The sequence below is a fragment of the Canis aureus genome, chromosome 4, assembly GCF_053574225.1.
Source record: "Canis aureus isolate CA01 chromosome 4, VMU_Caureus_v.1.0, whole genome shotgun sequence".
Classification (NCBI taxonomy): Eukaryota; Metazoa; Chordata; class Mammalia; order Carnivora; family Canidae; genus Canis; species Canis aureus.
The window spans coordinates 21,247,618-21,269,573 of NC_135614.1; the positions used below are offsets into that span (position 1 = coordinate 21,247,618).

At 39.2% G+C, this 21,956-nt stretch overlaps 2 protein-coding genes across 7 annotated transcripts in view; one reads left to right on the forward strand and one right to left on the reverse strand.

Moving 5' to 3' along the window:
* Positions 1-9,492, forward strand: part of MYPN (myopalladin) — a 105,199-nt gene extending 95,707 nt beyond the window's left edge. For all 5 annotated transcript variants that reach the window (XM_077894728.1, XM_077894726.1, XM_077894727.1 and 2 more), the window contains 3 exons: positions 884-1,049; positions 3,826-3,959; positions 6,484-9,492. In XM_077894728.1, the coding sequence (XP_077750854.1) occupies positions 884-1,049; positions 3,826-3,959; positions 6,484-6,653 (470 nt within the window). In that variant the 3' untranslated portion in view covers positions 6,654-9,492. The remainder of the gene's footprint in view (positions 1-883; positions 1,050-3,825; positions 3,960-6,483) is intronic.
* ATOH7 (atonal bHLH transcription factor 7) lies at positions 3,339-20,842 on the reverse strand. 2 transcript variants are annotated; one of them, XM_077894730.1, is made up of 6 exons: positions 19,279-20,842; positions 15,750-15,950; positions 10,361-10,455; positions 7,052-7,258; positions 5,255-5,319; positions 3,339-3,986 (listed from the first exon to the last, which is right to left on the reverse strand). In XM_077894730.1, the coding sequence occupies exon 1, from the start codon at positions 19,846-19,848 to the stop codon at positions 19,390-19,392; it is 459 nt and encodes a 152-aa protein (XP_077750856.1). In that variant the 5' UTR covers positions 19,849-20,842; the 3' UTR covers positions 3,339-3,986; positions 5,255-5,319; positions 7,052-7,258; positions 10,361-10,455; positions 15,750-15,950; positions 19,279-19,389. The 2 variants fall into 2 exon arrangements, with proteins under 2 accessions (XP_077750856.1, XP_077750855.1); XM_077894729.1 differs by lacking the exons at positions 3,339-3,986; positions 5,255-5,319; positions 7,052-7,258; positions 10,361-10,455 and adding an exon at positions 13,595-13,733.
* Between the last annotated feature and the right edge of the window lie 1,114 nt (positions 20,843-21,956).

Genomic DNA, 21,956 nt, shown 5'->3' on the forward strand with positions numbered 1-21,956 from the left:
CTAGTGCTGAACTTGCTCCCATGTTTGGCCCTTACCAGAAACCAGGTGGGGTTCAGCATGCTATCCTCTCTCTAGACTAGTGGCTGCTTACCCCATATATCCTTTTCTTTTTCTCACTAATTTTTTTCTTACCCAACAGAGTAGGAAAAGCTCATTCTACAAGGATGTATTGATTGCAAGCTTTTACTTTTCCCCCACTATTTTGCCAATATTGACTCTGGAATCCTGATATATGAGGTATCTTTGCCTTATCTAGTTCTGGCCCCCTCTCATTAAAAAGTCTCCTTAGGAAGCATAATTTGCACTGTAATGTACTTCTGGGACGCCTGACTAACTTACTCAGAGGAGCATGCAACTCTTGGTCTCTGGGTTGTGAGTTCGAGCCCCACTTTGAGTGTAGCTATTATTTGAATAAATAAAACTTAAGAAAAAGTAGTATATTTCTTTTCTGTAGCTATAAACTTCTTCAAAATAAAAGTTGAGGGAAAATTAATATACCTTCTACAAAATAAACTCCTCTAGAAAATAAAAAGCATATATTCAGTACATAAAATCTATTGTTTTTCAAAATTAAAAAAAAAATTTACTGCTGAGAATAAAAGAAACTTCTTAAATTTCACACCCACCATTCGCATCCCCTGTGAGCAACTCAGATCCCTTACCCTCTCATACAATATGCAAAGAGGTTCTCTCATGCCTTTTTAAATCACTTCCAGAGCTTTTGTCAAGGCAATGATCTTCACTTAGAGCTGTGGGAAGTGTTCTGAAGAGGAGGTAAAATGGGTAGGCGCCCACTCTGCTAAATTCCAGGGCTGTAATGAGTTTGAAGCATGGACCCCAGGGTACTTAATATTCAAACAAGGATGGCCCTTCTCTCATTCAGCCAAAGAGGTGAAGAAAGCACCTGTGATCCTAGAGAAACTGCAGAACAGTGGAGTTCCTGAAGGCCACCCGGTGAGGCTGGAGTGCCGAGTGATAGGCATGCCGCCACCCGTGTTCTACTGGAAGAAGGACAACGAGACCATCCCTTTCACTCGAGAGAGAATCAGGTATAGTCTGCTCTCATGTTCAAAGGGACTTCCAAGCTCAGTAGGGCTTGCTGGGCACCCAAATAAGTCTGCTGTCTTTTAAATCTGGCATCTTTCACTCAGCATGATGCATTTGAGTTTCATCTGTGTTATCGTGCATATCAAGAATTTATTCCTTTTTGTTCCTGAAGGGTAGTCCATGTCTCAAAGTTTGGGGTTCTTTTAAAATATTTTATTTATTTACTTCTCAGAAAGAAAGAGAGAGTGCGCACAAGCAGGGGGAGCAGCAGGCAGAGGGAGAAGCAGGCTCCCTGCTGAGCAAGGAGCCTGATGCAGGGCTCAATCACAGGACCCCAGGATCATGACCTGAACCAAAGGCAGATGCTTAACTGACTGAGCCACCTAGGCACCCCGAGTGTCCTAAAGTTTTAAAACTTTAAGTTTTAAAATAAATAAATAAATAAATAAATAAATAAAAATAAAACTTTAAGTTTTGGGAGGATTAATTAGCAGGGGTTTTTATTTTAAATTCAGTATAGTTAACGTTCAGTGTTACATGAGTTTCAGGTGTACAATATAGTGATTTAACAATTCTATACATTATTAAGTGCTCAAGATAAATTTATCCTATCACCTTTTTCACTCATCCCTCTACTCATCTCCCCTCTGGTGACCATGTGTTTGTTCTCTACAATTAAGAGTCTGGTGTGTGTTTTGGTTTGTCTCTTTTTTCCCTTTGTTCCTTTGTTTTTTCTTAAATTCCACATATGAATGAAATATTATGATATGTCTTTCTCTGGCTGACTTATTTCATTTGGCATTATATCCTCTAGATCCATTCATGTTGTTGCAAATGGTAAGATTTTATTCTTTTATGGCTGAGTAATATTACACACACACACACACACATCTTCTATATTCGTTCATCAACCTATGGACATATGGATTACTTCCATATCTTGGCTATTGTAAATAGTGCTGCAATAAACATGAGGGTATATATATCCTTTCAGATTAGTATTTTTGCTTTCTTTGCACAAAAACCCAGTCAGTAGTGGAATAACTGGATCATACAGTGATTCTGTTTTTTAATTTTTTGAGGAGCCTCCATACTGTTTTCCACAGTGACCATACCAGTTTTTAGTCCCACCAAAAGTGCATTAGGGTTCCTTTTTCTCCATACCCTTGCCAATGCTTATTGTTTCTTGTGTTGGTTTTACCCATTCTGACAGGTGTGAGGTGAAATATCTTATTGTGGTTTTGATTTGCATTTCCCTGATGATGTGATGTTGAGCCTCTTTTCATGTGTCTGTTGGCCATCTGTATGTCTTCCTTGGAGAAATGTCTGCTCATGTCCTCTGCTCATTATTAAATTGGACTATTTGGCTTTTTGTGTGTTGAGTTGTATTAAGTTCTTTATATATTTTGGATACTAACCTTTTATCAGATATGTCATATGCAAATATCTTCTCCCACTCAGTAGGCTATCTTTTAGTTTTGTTGATTGTTTCCTTTGCTGTTCAGAAGCTTTTTATTTTGATGTAGTCCCAATAGCTTATTTTTGCTTTTGTTTTCTTTGCCTCAGGAGATGTATCTAGAAAAATGTTGCTATGGCTAATGTCAGAGAAGTTACTGTCTGTGCTCTCTTCTAGGATTTTTATGGTTTCAGGTCTCATATTATGTCCTTAATCCATTTTGAGTTTATTTTTGCATGTGGTGTTAGAAAGTGGTCCAGTTTCATTCTTTTGCATGTAGCTATCCAGTCTTCCTAACACCATTTGTTGAAGAGACTGTCTTTTCCCCATTGCATATTCTTGCCTCCTGTGTCAAGATTAATTTACCATACAATTGTGGGTTTACTTCTGGGCACTCTATTCTGTTCCATTAACCTATTGGTCTATATTTGTGTCAGCATCATACTGTTTTGATTACTACAGCTTTGTAGTATAACTTTAAATCTGTGATTATGATACCTCCATTTCTGTTTTTCTTTTCAAGATTACTTCAGCTATTTGGGGTTTTCTGTGGTTCCATTCAAATTTTAGGATCATTTGTTCTAGTTCAGTGACAAATGCCATTGGTACTTTGATAGGGATTGCACTAAATCTGTAGATTGCTTTGGATAGTATGGACCTTTTAAGAAAAAGAAAGAAAGAAAGAAACAAAGAAAGAAACAAAGAAAAAAACAAAGAAAGAAAGGAAAAGAGAAGAAAAGAAAAAACTGCAGGCCAATATCTCTAATGAACATAGATGCAAAAACCCTCAACAAAATATTAACAAGCTAAATCCAACAATACATTAAAAAAATCATTCACCATGATCAAGTGGGATTTATTCCTGAGTTGCAAGGGTGGTTCAATATTCATAAATCATTCAATGTGATATATCACATAAACAAGAGAAAGAACAAAACCATATGATCATTTCAATAGATGCAGAAAAAGCATTTTACAAAGTACAACTTGTATTCGTGATAAAAATTCTCAACATAATAAAAGCCCATATATGAAAAACCCACAGCAGACACCATAATCAATGGTGAAAAACTGAAAGCTTTTCCCTAAGGTTAAGAATAAGTCAAGGATGTCCACTCTCACTGCGGGCAGACACTCAACCACTGAACCACCCAGGTGCCCTGATAATTACTTTAAGCTGATTGCCCTATCCCTCCCAGTAAGGTCAGGGAGAAGGGAAACACTGCCCTGGTGGATTTGCCCCAAGAATTTCCCTGAGCCCTGAACTGCTCCAGGCTTTTTCTGCCCCCAGATTCAATGGATATGTACTCTTTTTCCTCCAGTATGCACCAGGATACAACAGGCTATGTCTGCCTCCTCATTCAGCCAGCCAAGAAATCCGACGCTGGATGGTACACGTTGTCAGCCAAGAATGAAGCTGGTATCGTGTCGTGCACTGCGAGGTTGGATATATACGGTAGGTGTAATGTCTTCAGTGAAACATCTGTGTGTGATAGGCAGCTTTAAAAACATTTTTTTAAGGATAGGCATAATATGTTTCCATAACTGAATTGATTAGATTATATTTAGTGCTTAAACAATGGATTTTTAAAATCATTTCATCCTAATCACCTCAGGGCTTTTGTACACTTTTGCATTTTACTATGAGCTTAAGCTTCTTAAAAAATGTCTTTTAATACTAGAAATTAGAGCTATATCAGAGTTTAACTGTGTTTGTGCTTCTGATCATCCAACATCTCTTGCTGTCTTCTTAATACCATGGGCCACCCACCCATTGGAACTCCCTCTCCACTGCCTGTCATTCCGCCCAGCCAAACCTCCCCCCAGCAGAATTTTCCTGTCCTCATTCATTTGTTAATTCACTCTACAAATATTTATTGTGCCAGTCTCACAACCAGACTTATAATAGAGAGCTGTCCTAATAAAAATATCAAATGGTGTTTGTATACTGACTTGTAATTTACAAAATGGTACCTTTTAGCCCTCCCAAACAAGTATTGCAATTGTTGTCACCCTCATTTAAATGCTGAGGAAATTGAGACTCTGGAAGTTTAAGTATCTAAAGCCAGGATGCAAATCCAGGTTTTTGAATCTTTCCTTTGAGCCATGTTTCTAATTTTCAAAAGAATTTAACAACTTAATCTTTATTAATGTATTTATGTACCCTACTCCTCTCCTCTATACTTTTGACATTAACTGGTATTTTTGGAGACATATTCCTTAATTCAAAAGGGTGATTCTTTTTTTTTCCTCTCCTTTAAATTTTTTTATTTTTAAAAAAATAATGCAATAATTAATAAATTTCTTATTCATTACTGGTTCAACATGATTAACTAGAATAGTAAATAAGAGTCACTGTGCCTAGAATCTGAGGTCCCTGCTATTCATGAGTGCATACTAGGTATACCCCTTTTTTAGGACCATTACGGGAGGGAGCTTGGCCTGCTATTTTCCTCCAATATTTGGAGGAAATATATTAACTTTCTGATTTTTCCCTTATCCTTGGACTTGAAAAGAAATTCAAATGTGAGGGAAGCTGACTCTAATGTTCTTTCCCCTGGTGAGGGAGGGCGAGAGAGAGGCCATTGATATATTTAACCTAACCTAAGTCCCTTATTCATTTCATCCACTTCACCATGACAGAGGGAAATAGGTCTCCAACTAAGAAACTCAGTACCATGAAGCCCTGAAACTGATAAGTCTTGTCCCAATCCTGCCCTCCACTTCCCAGTTCCGTTTTTCTGGGCTCACCTCTCTCGGGCTCCTGTCTCCATTGAGCAGCACCAACAATAGGGTGCTATTTCCTCAGTTGGGACCTGGGAGTGGAAAAGGGGGTTGGAAGAATTAGGCTAAAATCAATCCCCTACTCCCTCACCACCACCACCACCACCACCACCACCACCACCACTTCCTGCCTGTCTAAGGGATAGCAGGTAGGGTCCCCTCTCTCATCCAAAGTAGGGCTTCTAACAGAAGAGGTTAAAAGGTATGGAGCAGAGACTGGACTATTCACTGTGGCCTTACTGAGTGCCTACTCTTCAGTGGAATTGCTAGAAGTTTTGTCCTCACTTTCGTAGCTTTCAAAATTTGATCTTATCAATTCAGTCAGAGGTATTTAGACTCTAAAAAACTGAATAAGGAAATCAATAAAGGTCCAGTTTAAAAATCAGAATGCTAAATAGATCCATAGCTTTCTAGGATCTGGAGCATCCATGTTCCCCACCTGATGCTCCCCCCTTCTCCACATTAGGGCCCCTGGAAACCTAAACAATCAGAAGCTTGTTTGATAATTTTTGAATCAGACACAACAGCAAAGACAAAGCAGTTTGGATGGATATTTTCATTCAGACCGTGTTCAAGCCTAGGGACCACCTCTGCTAAAAACAGGGTCTCCTTTAGACGATACTTGCTGAACATGGAAATTGTAACAGATGCTCTTATGTCCCTGAACCATGGTTGATTGCACATAAGTTACTTTTCAGTCTTCTTGCTATAATTCATTAAAATCTGATTAGGGTGGTGGGTAGTTAGTGGTTGATGAGTGATTAGGGTATGGGATAGGTACTTCTCAGAGGTCTGGACCCATCTTTTGGCTGCCATTACCTCAGGTTTCTTGTCGCTACTTTCTGAGGTACCTTCCTTGAGAGCCTACAGCTCTTTCTACGCTGTCCCTGGAAGACCCCATACTAGGTCAGTGTGAGGGGACCTAAGAGGAGATATTTTGACAATTCACCCTAGTCAGCCACTTTTATAGTCCCAGATTGTGGGTTTCAGAATTAGGAGTATAAGACATCACCAAGTGCAATTTGCCCATTCCTGGCAGAGAAGGAAAGATTTTATTGTTCTTTTGCAAATCACACATTTCAGACCCGGATAATATTTCACAGCAAGTATTGGAATGAGAACAGAAAACATCCCCGCACTGTACCCACTAGAATGCATTCCTTTGATCGTAACATATTATTTGGTCCATTTCCCAGCTCAATGGCACCAGCAGATCCCACCACCCATGTCCGTCCGGCCCAGTGGCAGTCGCTACGGATCCCTCACCAGTAAAGGACTTGACATTTTCTCTGCCTTCTCCTCCATGGAAAGCTCAATGGTGTATTCATGCTCTTCGCGGAGTGTAGTGGAGAGTGATGAACTTTAGGAATGTCTGGGTGCCAGCTGTGTATGGGGGCAGACTGTGGAGGGGGAAGGAGGACAAGCCAGACACAGTGGTTTCCAAGCAACTGGATTTGAGTAAGTTCTCATGCTGCTGGACCCTTGGCAAGAAGTGCTTTGAATAAGTCGGCTGTGGACTCTTGCAGTCTCAGCTGGGGGAAGGATTTGGGCTGTGCCTTTTAAAGATTCCAACAAAAATGTGAGAAGATGATACAGATGAACCAAAGATGTCATAAAGTCATCCACTGCTTTGGGAAAAAGCTAGCATGCTCCCCTGCCCCTTGCTATGTTAGGGATATTTAGGCCCTACTAGGAGCAATGAGGGGCCATATGCTTGGGCTGAAAGGGGTTAGACAGTAGTGACCTTAGGTATCACCAACTCACCAAACAATGCAAAGGAAAAAGGTGGGGAGGTCTCCATTGCCTGTCATCAATTACGTCCATAGCAGTCATTTTGATGGATTCACTTAATCCGCTTCTACTTAGCCTTAAGAGATCATGCCATACAACTCACAAATGTGGAGAAGCACTTTTGATTTACTTATCCTGAGTGTACTGAGCCATATTATAAGGTGCCAAAATGTGCTTGAGCTACAAAAAAAAAAAAAAAAATCACTGAAACACTCAATATTGCACAGTGCACTTGTTCTATAGCCAAAACAAGGCCCCATTAGTCTGCACCATTTTCTTTTGGATATAATGGTGAGTGGTTTTTCTTTCTGACTTTATACATCCTAAATTCTAGAATGAAAAGGTTTTTAGTAAACCAACCAAAAAGAAATCTGTGGGGTCACTTTTAAAACTACTAGCTTCAGTTGCCCTTGCAAAATACGTAAGAGTTGTCATCATCGGCCACTCCTCTCTCCCCAAAAGTCTGGAAGTGTATGAGGCAGTGAGGGAGGAAGAGATGCAAACAAGGAGAGGAAGTGATTGGAGAATGTTGTTTTTCACTTGCCCTAGAAGAGCAGTGGGTGTGGAAGGAGAGGTCTTTAATAGGTATGAACTGTTTTTGAGGTCATTCGTTTGCATTTTCTATATAGAAAATATCATGCTAACCAGGAAAGTGGAAGGAAAAGGGAATATGCATCTTTATTCTAAGCCACCTATTCAAAACCTGCCTCTTAAGGAATTTTTAGACAAGTTCACTGCAATTATCCCCAGTGCCTAAATGAGTGCTTAGCACCACATAGACATTCAATAGATATTTGTTGGATGAATGAATCTTATATTAAAGAAATCTGCAATTCGTACAGCAGTCCAAAAATTACCCTGGGAATGGTCATCACAGCACAGTGTGCTCCAGACCCACCTGTGAAATGAATTGGAGATGTCTGTTACCATCCTTATGCCCAAGTGTCTGGTGTTCTCAGGCACCCTCAGGTGGCATCTTACTCAAATGAACAAATAGAGTAATTGTTTAGAAAGGCTTGAAATTTTCTTCACTTCGAGGCAAGGATTTCCAGTACAAAAAAAAAAAAAATAAATTCATTCACTCAAAAAAATCATTTGTTTGTCTACTCTGTATAAGATGCTATGCTAGAGACTTATGAATAAGACACAGTCCCTGACCTCAGGGAGCTTACAATCTAGTACGGGACGTAAGATGTAAGGCATAAAGAGTGCTGCTTTGGGGGGCGGGAATCTATTCTTTATCAAATAGAAGTTTCTAGTACTTTCCATCTGATATATTTTATGATTCTAAAATCATCTTAGTATTTTCAATCCTTATTTCTTAATGAGATAAAATGCCATAGGTTACATCCTTAAGAAGTAAAGGTTTCAGTCAATTATGCAGTGAAACTATTAGATTTGGTTTCCTTTTTTCATGTATTCAGGAACAATACTAAAAATACAGGTAACTGTAATGAAATAGTATATGTTTCATACAGAATGCATCCTATAAAATGTTCTGTTTCCATATTGGCTTCTATTATGAAATATCTTCTAGCCAAAGAGACCTGCAGAATTGTCCCTTCACAGTCTACACTTGACCTCCCCATCACATCTGTTTCTGTAAACCCTAAAGAGTCCTCCCAAGAAAGGATATTTTTCTCCTCTATATGTCTTCACTTTCCGAATACTTTTTATCTGCTGCCTTTCAGTGTCCAGCAGAGAATTAGGATAAATATTAAATTTGGCCACTGGATGGCGCTGTCTAACCTAAAATATAAGAAACCTAAAAATTCCTGAAAGTGCAGGTACTGGATTATGTCAATGCAGGATTTCTGAACCTTAGCATTACTGACATTTTGGGGTGGATGATTCTTCATTGCAGGGGACGTCCTGTGCAGTGTAGGATGTTTGGTAGCATCATTGGCCTCTAACTAGATGCCAGTAGTATTGTGGCCCATCCCCAGGTTGTGGCCACCCAAAGTCTCCAGATAGTGCCATATTTCCTAGGAAGCAGAATCCTCCACTGTGTTGCACACGAATCAGTGCCTTGCTCTTAGAATTCCATTAGAAGTCAATTATGATGAGGGATACTTATATAAGAAATTTGGGTTCTACTGAATATATTTGGACTCAACATATCCAAAATCAGGTTCATCATCTTCCCTTTCATAAACCATTCTTCAGCCTCGCTTCATGATTTCTATTAATGACACTATCACATTCCTAGCAATCCAAATAAAAAGCAACCAAGTCATTTTTTGCTTCCTCTAGCCAATCGATTAACAGATCCCTTTAATTCTAACTCTATTATTTCTTTTACATTCATCCTGTTCTTTCCATCCTGCTGTAGTTCTCCAGTACAGACTTGCATTACTTTGTTAATTTCCCTCAATATTTCTGACTTCAACCATAATAAAGGACTTCTAAGTGGCCTTTCTGCCTCAGTTCCTGCCATTTCTCCCACTCAAATCTAGCCCAGATCCATGTCAGCATTTTCTTCCTGAAGTACTGCCCCACTCATATTATTCTCCAATTTCAAACCCCTATTCACTTCCTGGAGCCAAATCAGGTACCAGCTCTTCTGCCCTATGATATTCAAAGCCTGTTCCAATATGATCCCAAAGCTTTTCAACCCATTCCTCAGAAAATACACCCAGTATGGCAGCAAACACGGGCCCTTGCTTTCCAGCTACATGACTCTCTTTGGCTCTACCTGGAAGGTCCTCTCCCCAACCTCCACCTATGGCAATCTTGTCTGTTCCAATCCATCTGAAATGCCACTGCCTCTGCAAAATATTTTCTGATCCCCCAGGCCCCACCCAAATACAATTCTACTTTCTTTGAAAACTTATAGCAAGTTTCTTGAATCTGGAAGAAGATGACCTTGTGTAGTATTTTATACAAAACATAGCCTCTGTATACTTGCCTGCCCCCTCCCCTTGCACTAGCCAGTCTTGCCCACACTAGGTTTTAGCTACTGCTGGTATGGACTGTGTCAAAAGTTAGTTATGTACCTTATACAGAGTAGGTACTCAATAAATATTCATTGACCTAAATTGAACTTTAAAATTCAGTTATGTAAGTCAGTATGTTTCTATATAGTGAATTGAGTCTAGAGCAGTGGTTCTTAACCTGGGCTGCATATCGGAATCTCCTGGGGAGCTTTAAAAAAATCTCAATACCCAGGCCACAACCCGAAATCAAACCCTGAATTGTGGTATAAGCATCAGTATTTTTTTAAAGCTTCCCAGGTGATTCCAAAGAGCAGCTAAGATTGAGAAGAATAATTTCAGCACTCACCCGGAAAAGTCCGGAGGGATGCAGATGACATAAAACTGTAGTTTTGGCCCTGGTGAAGAATATAACTTCCCCCTTGTGGCACATGCAGAGCATGCCTAGAAAGTAGAAATAAACACATGCTTTGGCCTTGTTAGACTCTACTATTTTGTGCAACATGTAGCATCCATGAAGCCCCCAGAGGAAGCTCAAAAATCTGCAAAAATGGACCAGGGAAAGAGGGAAAGTTGGTGTAATTTGTCTGGCCCTTTGTTCCTAAAAGCCATACAGGTTCCATAAGCACTTTTCTCTCCAAACAACTTGAAGGGCTTTTCATAACTTGATTAGTCATGGAAATGGGGATCAAAAGGGAAATAGAGAAAGAAAATGCACCATTTAAATGAAACATAGCACCTTTTTGAAACATAGCACCCTTCACTAAAGGAAGGTCTTTCATCAGAATTACCAAATAGTGAAACTGGTATCACTGCATCTTTCTCTTTATTCCTCCTGTAATTTTTGTAAGCATCCAATGAGAAATTAAATGGCTGAGAGACGAGCAGTAGATAGAGCCAGAGCTCTGAATTAAACTTACCACGGAGAATAACTCCCAGAGGAGTCAAAAACTGACTTTTGTAGAGACAGGTTAATTTGGATAATCTTCAAATGATAAATGGGTTGCTTGCCAAATGTTCGCTTACAAATTGGTTGTTTAAAACTCAGAATATATTTCCTTACACACATAACACCCAATGTTAGATTCCCAAGTGGACTCAGTAAAGTCCATTCAGTTCATGACTGAGTTATACTATTTATTACCCCTGATTAGGTTATGGTCCCAAGAACAGGATCCAGGCAAATTAGCCAATAAAAGAAGAGAGACGACTTCCTCCTTTTTTTGTATCTATGATGTGTCAAAGCTAACATGTGTCGAAGGTCCTTTCTGCATCTATCCCCCATTCTGTGTTTTTCTCCCTAGATGCCCTGTGCTCCCCCTCTATGGTAACACATCCCATCTCAGCCTTTCAGCATGCTTCATGCTCCAAAATGACCTAACTCCAGTTCCAGGCATCTTGGCCCAATGGTGAGAAGAAAGCAGTCCAACTGAACAAATTCTGAATGCCTGAGAGAGTCTTTTAACTTCACAGAGGGGCTGCATTTTTTAAAGCAGCTGCCTTTTAATTCCTATCAACTTCTAATTGACAGAATTGCTGACAAAGTAAAAAAAAAAAAAATCAGGTTGGGAGAGGTCTAGAAAACTAACTGGATCAGACATCCAAATTGTTGTTGTTGATCACAGCTTCCTTCTGTCCTCTTCCTCCCCACACACTCCCAAAGTACCTTCCAAGCTGAGATCCTGGCCTAAGTCTGTCTGTATAAGGGCCATTTTTAAGTTGGTTGTAAACTCAAAGGCAAATTTCTAATGACCTTTATTCAAGGTCCCTTCAAGGGTCCTTGGGTAACCTGGTCTCAAAGTATCTCTGCTGATGGTTTAGTAGAAAAATCAATGTGCCTTACCAGTAAGACAAACAGTTACTTAGATTACAATAAGCTTGTTGAAGTCCTTTTTACCACTAATTGCCTTTTCTTGTTTTATGTGGATCAATATTTCAGAAAGTTAATTGCTGAAACATTGCTTGAAGAATGCCAAGCATCTTCTAAACTTTGACAATGCAGTGGTCATCAGTATGCTAAAAAAGTTGCTAATACTATGTTTTTAAAAATCTGTGCAGTGCAAAAAAAATGCATATTTGTTGAAAATATGTTTGCCTCTTATTTCTATTAGTTAGCATACTTGGTAATATAGAATGATAAACAGGCTGCCTTTTGTTAACATGTAAATAATGGCCACCTTAAACTCCAAAACGCAATAGCCTTGGAATTGCAAGAAATAGAGAAAGAACACACTTTTCAATCCTCTGAGAATTGTGCTGTAAATGCTGAGAGTAAGCATAAAGAGAATGGCTGTAATGTAGAGGCCTATAAACACAAATTTGCTAGAATATTTTAACATGAGTGGACAGAAAATGTTTCCCTAATAAGAAAAATTAAAAGATTTCAATATGATTTAACAATAAATATTTTAAGGCTGAAATAAATGTATTTTTTCTTTAATATAAAGAAAACAGTTCTAGTTTCCAGGTTTAAAGATGATTTTTTGATGATGATTCAACCAATTTTTTAATGTACGAATATATTTGACACTTAAATGATTTTTAAAAATTGTTCTTATCCAAATTGTATAAATTACAACATGAATTATAAGTTGGTTAAATACCAACAGAAAGATAACTAGGAAAAAAAAAAAAAAAGATAACTAGGTTTTAATCTTCCTAAAATATCAGCAAATCCACTAGACTTCTTATAGTATGTTCTTTAACACTCTAAGATAAAAATTCATTCTAAAATAATAAAATAAAATAAAATTTAACCCCAATGATTCATTTCAACCATGGGAAAGATGAGGGTGGAGAGGCTTGACGAGTTTAGACTGGAAATTAATGGAGATACAACAAGAGATGTTTTGGGATGCCTGGCTGGTTCAGTTGGTGGAGCATGCAACTCTTGATCATGGAGTTGTGAGTTCGGGCCCCATGTTGGGTGTAGAGATTACTTAAAAATAAAATATTTTTAAAAAGAGCATTGGGGGAGGGATGCAGACTCCCCATTGAGCAGGAAGCCCAATGCTGGACTCTATCCCAGGACCCTGGAATCATGACCTGAACCACTGACTGAGCCACCCAGGTGCCCCTCAAAAAAGAGGTGTTTTAATACCCATAAGAAACATGTTACTTTCATATAGTATGGTAAGAGTGAATTACTCAATGTTCCAAAATTCCAAAGAACCTGATGTTTCTCACAGATTCAGTGTTATCTGCAAACTAGCAGATTCTTGTAATTTTCCCATAATTAACAATGCAAGAATTCAGCAAACTATATGCTAGTATTTATTGACTATAGCAGTCACTACCAAAGGATTACTAAATGTGTATGTGTACAGAGTATAATGGTTTTACTGTGTTTAAGGAGAGTTAAAACCCTAAAATAATTCAAATTAAACCATTTGCATATTTGCATGCAATTGCATTTTTTAACACACGTAGATAAATTAAATTTTACTTTTTCAGTATTTTCATTTCAGAGACACCTTATCTTCTATTCTGATTTTCACTTACTTTTTCCAATCTTTAGCATTAAGTTTCTGAACCTAACCTCCTCTCTTTGTTACCTTTCTGTTAAGATAGAAAATCTATAAAATACTTCATAGCATTAGGAGAGCTCTTTATTTCTAGGAATTCTTAGGTAGATTTCTAGGAATTCAGGGGGGATTTTAATAACTCAGATGAATTTCAGACACATTCTGATTTTTCCATAACTCTGAGGTCTGTTTCTTTACCTGTAAAATAAACAAAATACTTGATTGAAACTTTCCCAGTATGGATAAACAAATATTTATGAAGAATTTACTTTAGAGACTGAAAAAATGGTAATAGCAGTTTTTTATTCCCTAGGAAGCATTTAAAATATTTTTCTCCAAAGTAAGTAAATTTGCTTTAAAGATTCACATTTCTCTCCTGCCCCACTATTTTGTAGTACATAATGGTGAAATCTTCTTCCAAGATAGTATGCAGTTAAAAAAAGAATCTAACAAAAAAATCAAATGAATTCAAGAAATATTCCATCCACTTTCTGCAGGCAGATTCCAGAAAAATTTATTTTGGCATAGGTACAATAGCCTACAGGAACTCTGACTCCTGTGTCCACAATGAAGCTAGTGGAAATAATGACTCTGCAGCTCACAAAGAAAGAGCAAAGGAGTTCTTGTATTCTTTTCTGGCTTAAGCAGTTTAGGTCAACTTCATTGTACTATTCAAGACCCCAGTGATAAAAACGTTCCATGCTAGCACATCAATGGCTTTATGTTGAAATGAATCAACTTTAGGATAACAGATACGGATCCACAAAAATGAGCATAGCTCTTGGCCTCTATTTTTGCATTCTCAGCTCAAGTCTGAATTTAACCCCAATGATTCATTTCAACCATGAGGACTGACAAAGGATGTACGTATGCCCACAGGCATGTACACACAGGCTTCAACTGAGGTATAGAGCACCCACAGCTAATGTAATTCAATCAGAATCAAGAGACACCTCTTACAAACATGGTGTGCTTCCATCTTAGGAAGCTTGAGTCAACTTATTTTCTAAAGTATATTTTTGGTTATTGAAATCCTAATGGCGAAACCATTATAGCAGCCATTTTGAAATGTGTGAAATACATAAACTGTATGTTTTGTTTCCATTACTAAAAGCAATTAACGGATCTTGGCTTTTTTTTCCTGTTCTTCTGCATCGTGCATGTTAGATATTCTGTGGAACTGAAAACAAGTGATCGCTTAAGCCCAAATGTTTGTGAGCAAAAACTGTCTTTCTTCAGAAGGTATATGGTACTGTATTCTGGTAGACCAGTCATCTCCATGACATTGTTACTGTTTGTTGGGGGTTGTTTTTGTTTGGAAATTTTGCAATTAGAAGAAGAAAAAATAAGAATTAAGAACCAGTATTTAATTAAACCTGGATATTTTAAAAAGCAATTTAGAGGATGTGATGGACTGTTTCTTTATTCATTAAATAAAATTTTATTTATTCTCAATTAATTGTTGGGTTTGTTTTGCTTTGTATTTTGGATCCAGATGATGTAGTGAGATAGGTAAATTCTTGTTCTCAGTGGTTTTCTTTCAGCTCAGGTATTTTTTGGATACACTGCCAGTTTAAAATAGCAATCTCAAAGACCTGTGTTACTTCAATAAAACAATTGTTAAAGCTTGTACCCACTTGTATTCATGACTTATACCCATGTAAGAAGACAGACCATATGTTTATGATTTTGATCACTTTGAAATTGTTATGGGTGAAATTGTTTTCACCCATAGGTAGCAAAAAGAGGTATCTTTAGTGATGCCTGAGCAGAGAGCAGAGGTTAGCCAAATTCAGTCCAAAAACAACACTTTGCTTTTACTGTAAGATGGCAAAATTTAAGTAACTGAGCCTTAATTGTTGAATTCTACAGTTCTACTAACCACAACCCAAATACATTCTATCTGGCTCATATCTAACAGAAATTTTAGATCTTCATTAGTACAAAGGCCACCTCAATAACTAAGAAGCTGGTTGTATTGGATGTTATGAAAGATAGCCTGATCCTTCTTAATATCTGCAAATACCAAAAGTTGGAAGTCAATATAGTTTCTGGTAATGAGGTAAGTGGTGTCATCTTAGTGATGTCACAGTACACATTGTTCAGTTAAGTGTTTTTTGTTTTTTGTTTTGTTTTGTTTTGTAGTTAAGTGGTTCTTAATAATGACAGCAATCATCTGGGGAGAATTTTAAACTATCTACGCCCAAGTCTCACCTTGGAGCAGTTAAATCAATTCTTGAACTGGAGGTCCCAGACTTGGTATTTTTTTCAAGACTTCTAGGTATGATTCTGGTGAGTGGACAGGGTTGAGAACCACTGGCTTGGTTGGCCTTTCCCAACTTGATAGCTCTCTTCATATATGGTTCTTCAAGACTTCTGACCCTGGGGTTTGGGGATTCAGCCTCCAGCTAGCACCTAGGAAGAGCCCAAATGTATAACTGATCAAACTGAAAACCTGCCCAGGGTAGTCTTCTTTTATTATTTAATGTCCCCTCTTAAGAGTTCTAATGGCATATGTTAGTGGTACTACACTGTTAAAGCATTCAGCTATACTCTGTTTAAAGTCTTTTTAAAGTCTCTGCTTATTGATTAGTATATTTGTGTTCTTCTTGGCTGCACACCCAAGGACAAGAGTGGTGCTGAGTAAGCCTGGATGTGGGTAGGTGCTTGATAATATTTGTTGATTTTTTTATAAAAGGGAGCCCAGGTAAAAGAATATTTTTCAATTTCAATATGTCCTGTTGTCAAATTAGAAAGAACACAGATTTTTCAAAGGTGGACAATATAGAATACTGTAGCAACTCTTAGGTGTTTTGGTAATCTACAATCTGTTATGTATAATAACATACAAATCTAGGGATCCCTGGGTGGTGCAGCGGTTTGGCGCCTGCCTTTGGCCCGGGGCGCGATCCTGGAGACCCGGGATCGAATCCCATGTCAGGCTCCCAGTGCATGGAGCCTGCTTCTCCCTCTGCCTATGTCTCTGCCTCTCTCTCTCTATCTGTGTGTGACTATCATAAATAAATAAAAATTAAAAAATAATAATAACATACAAATCTTAACTTCAAAAAGATTTTATGCTTGTGCTATCCAAGTTTCTACTACATAAATCATAATGGATTTCCCGATGTATAGTTTTTGGAGTTTTATCAAAGACTGGATTTGTTCACTGAGATCCATTTACTTTTCCCTCAAGTGTCTTCCAGGAAAAAATAGTACATCAAGTGGGGTGGATAGCTTAGGGATTTGGTAAGAACTAAATTGCTTCCAGAGGGGATCCTGGAAGCTCAACAGTTTAGCGCCTGCCTTCCGCCCAGGGTGTGATCCTGGAGTCCTGGGATCGAGTCCCACATCGGGCTCCCTGCATGGAGCCTGCTTCTCCCTCTGCCTGTGTTTCTGCCTTTCTCTCTGTGTCTCTCATGAATAAATAAATAAAATCTTAAAAAAAATACGTAAATAAATTGCTTCCAGAGATTTCAGAAACACAGAACAGGCAGTCATAGACAAAATATTTAACAGATAGATTCCCATTCTTTTTGGAGAATGGGGATGAGGAAGAAAAAGCATGGGATTAGAACGCCACCATTTTAATTAAATTGTTCCATTTCATTAAGAAATTACTGTTAATAACAAAAAAGTAATATTTATTGAGAGTTTATTCTATCCCTCTACAGAAATAAAAATGAAAAGCACAGTTCTCTTTTACAAGGCATTTATAGTCTAGAGAGTGGGATATAAACTCTACCGGAAAAATGACTCCATCTTACTATATTTTTGAGAACTTTCCTGATTAATACATTTTTTGGTACTGAATTTACTCATTCTCAAACTCCAAAAATTTACTGGGTTATTAACAAAGCATTCTGAGTCTAAATAATAAATTATTATGCCCAACGAGTACAGAAGGCAGATGCCCAGAGACTTGCCATTCCTTCAAGTGCACACTGCAGTGTGGAGTGTGGCCAGAAAGAAGCCCTGGCATCATCTCTTCTAGAGCTGCGTAGTGTGAGCTATAGTGTCTTCTAAGAGCCTAAATGTTTTAGTCTCTAATTTGTAGTGAGGAAGCAAAGTCCTGAGCCTCCTCAGTTTCAAATATCAGAAGGAAAGGGAAATGCAGCATTGGCTTCTCAAAGCTTTCTAGATATAACACTTGTGATTTTATAAGTTTACATTTATGCCCTAGGGAAGACAATTTCACTCATTACAAACCAAATGGATTTTGATAATTAGGGACAACTAAGAAAGTAAAAATACAATGGAGACTTTCTATAAGATAAATTGCGACTAGGTGGCTGCATCTGATGTTAGGCATTGGAATCCATGATAAGTTTGGGGGATGTCACTGTTGTTCCTGTTGACTTGTGAAAATTGCCAAATGCACACATAACTTAAGAGTCCTGCCTTTTCTAGTTATTATTTCTAATTATTATTCCTTCTAATAATGCGTGCAGTGCTGATGACCACCAAGTCACTCTTTATTTTAAGGGTTTGGTTTATTCATCCAATGGTTAAGCAAATTTATAAAAGTAATTCAAATACCAATACCATGCATATTATTTTGCTCTAATCTTGATTAGCTTTGATGGTAGTGATGCCCTTTTTGCTCCTTTTAATCAGAAATCACTTACATAAGCAACATTTTAAGATTTCTCTGTGCTGGTCATATTTATATATATAATATTAACATATATATATTCCTATATAGGGCAGCCCTGGTGGCTCAGCGGTTTCGTGCCGCATTCGGCCTGGGGTGTGATCCTGGAGACCCTGGATTGAGTCTCACGACCGGCTCCCTGCATGGAGCCTGCTTCTCTACCCGTGTCTCTGCCTCTGTGTGTGTGTGTGTGTCTGTCATGAATAAATAAAATCTTTTTTTTAAAAAAAGTATATATTCCTATATAGGAACAAATATGTATTTTGGGTACTTGTAAGGAATTAGTAGTAATTGGCTTAAATAAAATATTGAGGAATTGTGTATCTACTTACTTAAAAGCTAAATATTATTTTGACTAATCTTTAAAAAACCATGAAAAATATATCTACATTTCCAGGTTCACAGAGAAAGTTCTCAAATTAATTACTTGTACACTCTCATCAGCTTGTCCTTTTTTTTTTTTTTTTTTTTACAAAAGGGCACATTTGCCAATTGATGCAATTAAATTTAAACATTCAACATCTTTATTACTCAGGGAAGCACTCAATACCATCGCTCCCAAACAGGCCTTTATTGCCATCAGGAAACTAGCAGGGCACTTGGCATGAAAAACAAACCCACATTTTTATTTATATATTACAAAATCTATTTTTAATAATGTATACATTAAAAAATACAGAGACTCTAGCCCATGTACTCTAGCAAAAGGAAAGTATGAACTACTTCATGCATACACACACAATGCACTAAGCATAAATACATTTACACGACGGGAAGGTAATTGTTTTAAGCACACACAAGTGATGGATATTCCAACTTCATCCGAACAGGTCAGACTCACAAAGTTTAAGAAGCTGATCGTTTCTCGGAGGACTGAAACTGCATTATAGCCTAATCCTATTTTTTTAAAGTTGTGTTCCCTCAAAGTAGTCCCCCCCCCCAAAAAAAAAGGGAGGAGGGGGCATTATTTTCACAGCAATCAAAACCATTCACAAGATCCATTAATGAAATCTACAAGATACTAATAAGGAGGAAAGAGAAAGGCAATAAAATCGTGTCCGTAAGACCGGTGATGCAAATAAAAGCAACCTGAGAGTCTGCTGTTTTATCCTAAGGGTGCATCCGAGGCCACCTGCTGGGGCAGGGGCTGCGGCTCCGGAGCTCCGTCCCCGGGCATCGCACCCTGGCAGGCCCGGCGCCCTAGCTGGCCATCTGGAAGGGCTCCGGCTGGAAGCCGAAGAGCCTCTGGCCGTAGGGCTCGCTCTCACTCGGCAGCTTGGCGCCCGCAAACGGCAGGTAGTGGTCGCGGCCAAAGTGCTCGCAGTGGAGACTGACCCAGTCCCGCTCCGAGCCGAATCGCTCGGCCTCGGCCAGGATACGGGTCAGAGCCATGATGTAGCTCAGCGCCATCTGCAGGGTCTCATACTTGGACAGCTTTTTATCCTGGCCCCACTGGGGCACCACCCTGCGCAGGCGGTCGAAGGCCGTGTTGAGCCCCTGCATGCGGCGGCGCTCGCGCGCGTTGGCCGCCAGGCGCCTGCGCGCCGCGCTCTCCAGCCGCCCGGCCCCCGCGCACGCGCCGGCGCACTGGGCGCCGCCTGCGCACGGGGCTGCGGCGCGCGCTCCCGCCGCGGGGGACCCGGGCTTGCAGGACTTCATCCCCCGGCCGCGGGGAGCGGGGCGCTGAGCTCGCTCGCCCGCTCGGGGCCTGCGCGCGAGCCGGTCTACGGAGCCGCTTCCCCAACGTGGCTCTGCTGAGCGAGTAAGTCATGCACGGAGCCGACCTGCGTGGAGTCAGAGTTTACAGTGGGGAGCGCGCCACCCCGCCTCGCGGTACTGGATAAACCAGATTGACGTCTCTCCGCTTGCTCGAGTTTAGGGGGAAACTAAGGTGCTGAAGACAAAGTCATTCTTTCCCCCAACGTGAAGTTGGAAAAAGAGAAGGGAACCTTCTTGCTGCGGAGTTTGGTGTGGCCGGTTTGGGCAGGGTCTTTCGGGTCCTCTGGGAAAGCACGAGACTTCTTTTTTTCAGGAAGACGAGATCTTTCCAGATGCTCAGAGAGGGAGAAGGAGCGCTTTTTCCCCCCCGCAGTCGCTGTTGGAGAGTTGCTGGATGCAGCTTTGAAGGAGGAGGATTTATAGCCGAGGGCGGAGGGAGGGAACAGGTGGTGGCAGGTGGGCGGGCGTCCCTCGGCTTCCATCTCAGCACCTTCCTACCCTGGGAACTGCAGGGGGGAAGGGGGACGACGCACAGCAAAATCCTGACACTACAGCCTTCGTCTGTTGAAGTTCCTCCAAAGCTATGTCCAACAGTAACACACCATCTGGAGTGGCCTGGCTGTCCCCGAAAGAATAGCGGGGTGGGGGTGGGGAAAGAGCTGGGTCCATCTTTTCCCATATCGACGGGCAGCTTACATATCAAAAAAAAAAAAAAAAAACGGGACCGATGTTTTAAAATTATTGGAAATTATTTGTGTGAACATGTTGGTCTCGGAATTAATGAGCTATATTAGAAGCTCAAGAAGATTTAGCTTTGTCAAGATGTATGACAATTTTGGTTAATGCTGGCCTAATGTATTGACATTTTTATTCTAGCTATTAAGTAAGTCGGGACAAGTGAGCAGGTCCTAATATTGCAGACCTGGAATTTTACTGTGCAAATGATTTGGCTATGTTCTGCAGAATAATTTATTGTAACATATCAAAAGATATTAATGGTATATCGAAAAATATTATTCTGATTATATAGTTGGATTGCATGAGTTTGGATACTTAGGCAAATTAACTCAAGATTTATACTCCGTTTCCCTTGAAAGAGGTTCATAGATGTTTTGGGTACATATATTGAGATGATTATTATTTAATTTGACATTTAAATCTAATAAAACCAATCAGAATGCACATATATGTGCAAAATGGAAACGTCTAAGTAATTTGTGAGATTTAAAAGAATAAGTCCAAAAAAATAAGAAAATAAAATAAAAGAATAAGTCCTAGTGAAGGAGTTTTTTCCCCCCCCTCATAAAACTGTAAATATTTCACACTCTGTGAATGTTTCAGTTATATAAGCTGTCCTCAGGAACAATAACAAAGAATGATTTCCACTATTGATAATGATCTGATTTATACAGAGAACCCATTAACTTGATTCTCTCATCACAGCTTTTTTCTAGCTCGTAAGGAAGAGTAAAGTGGCAAAGAAACCAGCTCCAAATAGATTCAAGCCAGGATCATTTCTGGAATCATCAGGAACACCAAGTATGTCTCTCTCCTTTTGAAATACGGATTATATCAGCATATTTCTCAGATATTTTTTGTTTAATTCAGTTTTCAACAAACTCACAATCAGTCCTCTTACTATAACTATAACTCTCTTCCCTCACCATTGCCTCAGACTAAAATCCTATTGTGAATGCTCTGACTCCCAAGTCCAGTCTTCCCATAAATAGTTGATTAACCCCAGCTGAAGCAATGACAGTGAAATGAAGTTGAGTAACACGAAGACAATAGGATGCGATTGAACACTAATGATATCCAGTGTGACAGATGTTGAACACAGACTTTTGTGTGGAGCCACTCAGCTCTGTTACTTTGAGTCCTGATAGTCTTAGTCAGGAATGGTAGTCCTGTGATAGGAAAGACAGTTATTTCATCATCAAAATGTCAAATATATTTTTTGAATTTTTATGGAAATCTGCCCTATTAATCCTATTATTTTTCATGTTCATTTATCTCATCCATTTCCCCTAAGGAGCCTCTTCTGTGAT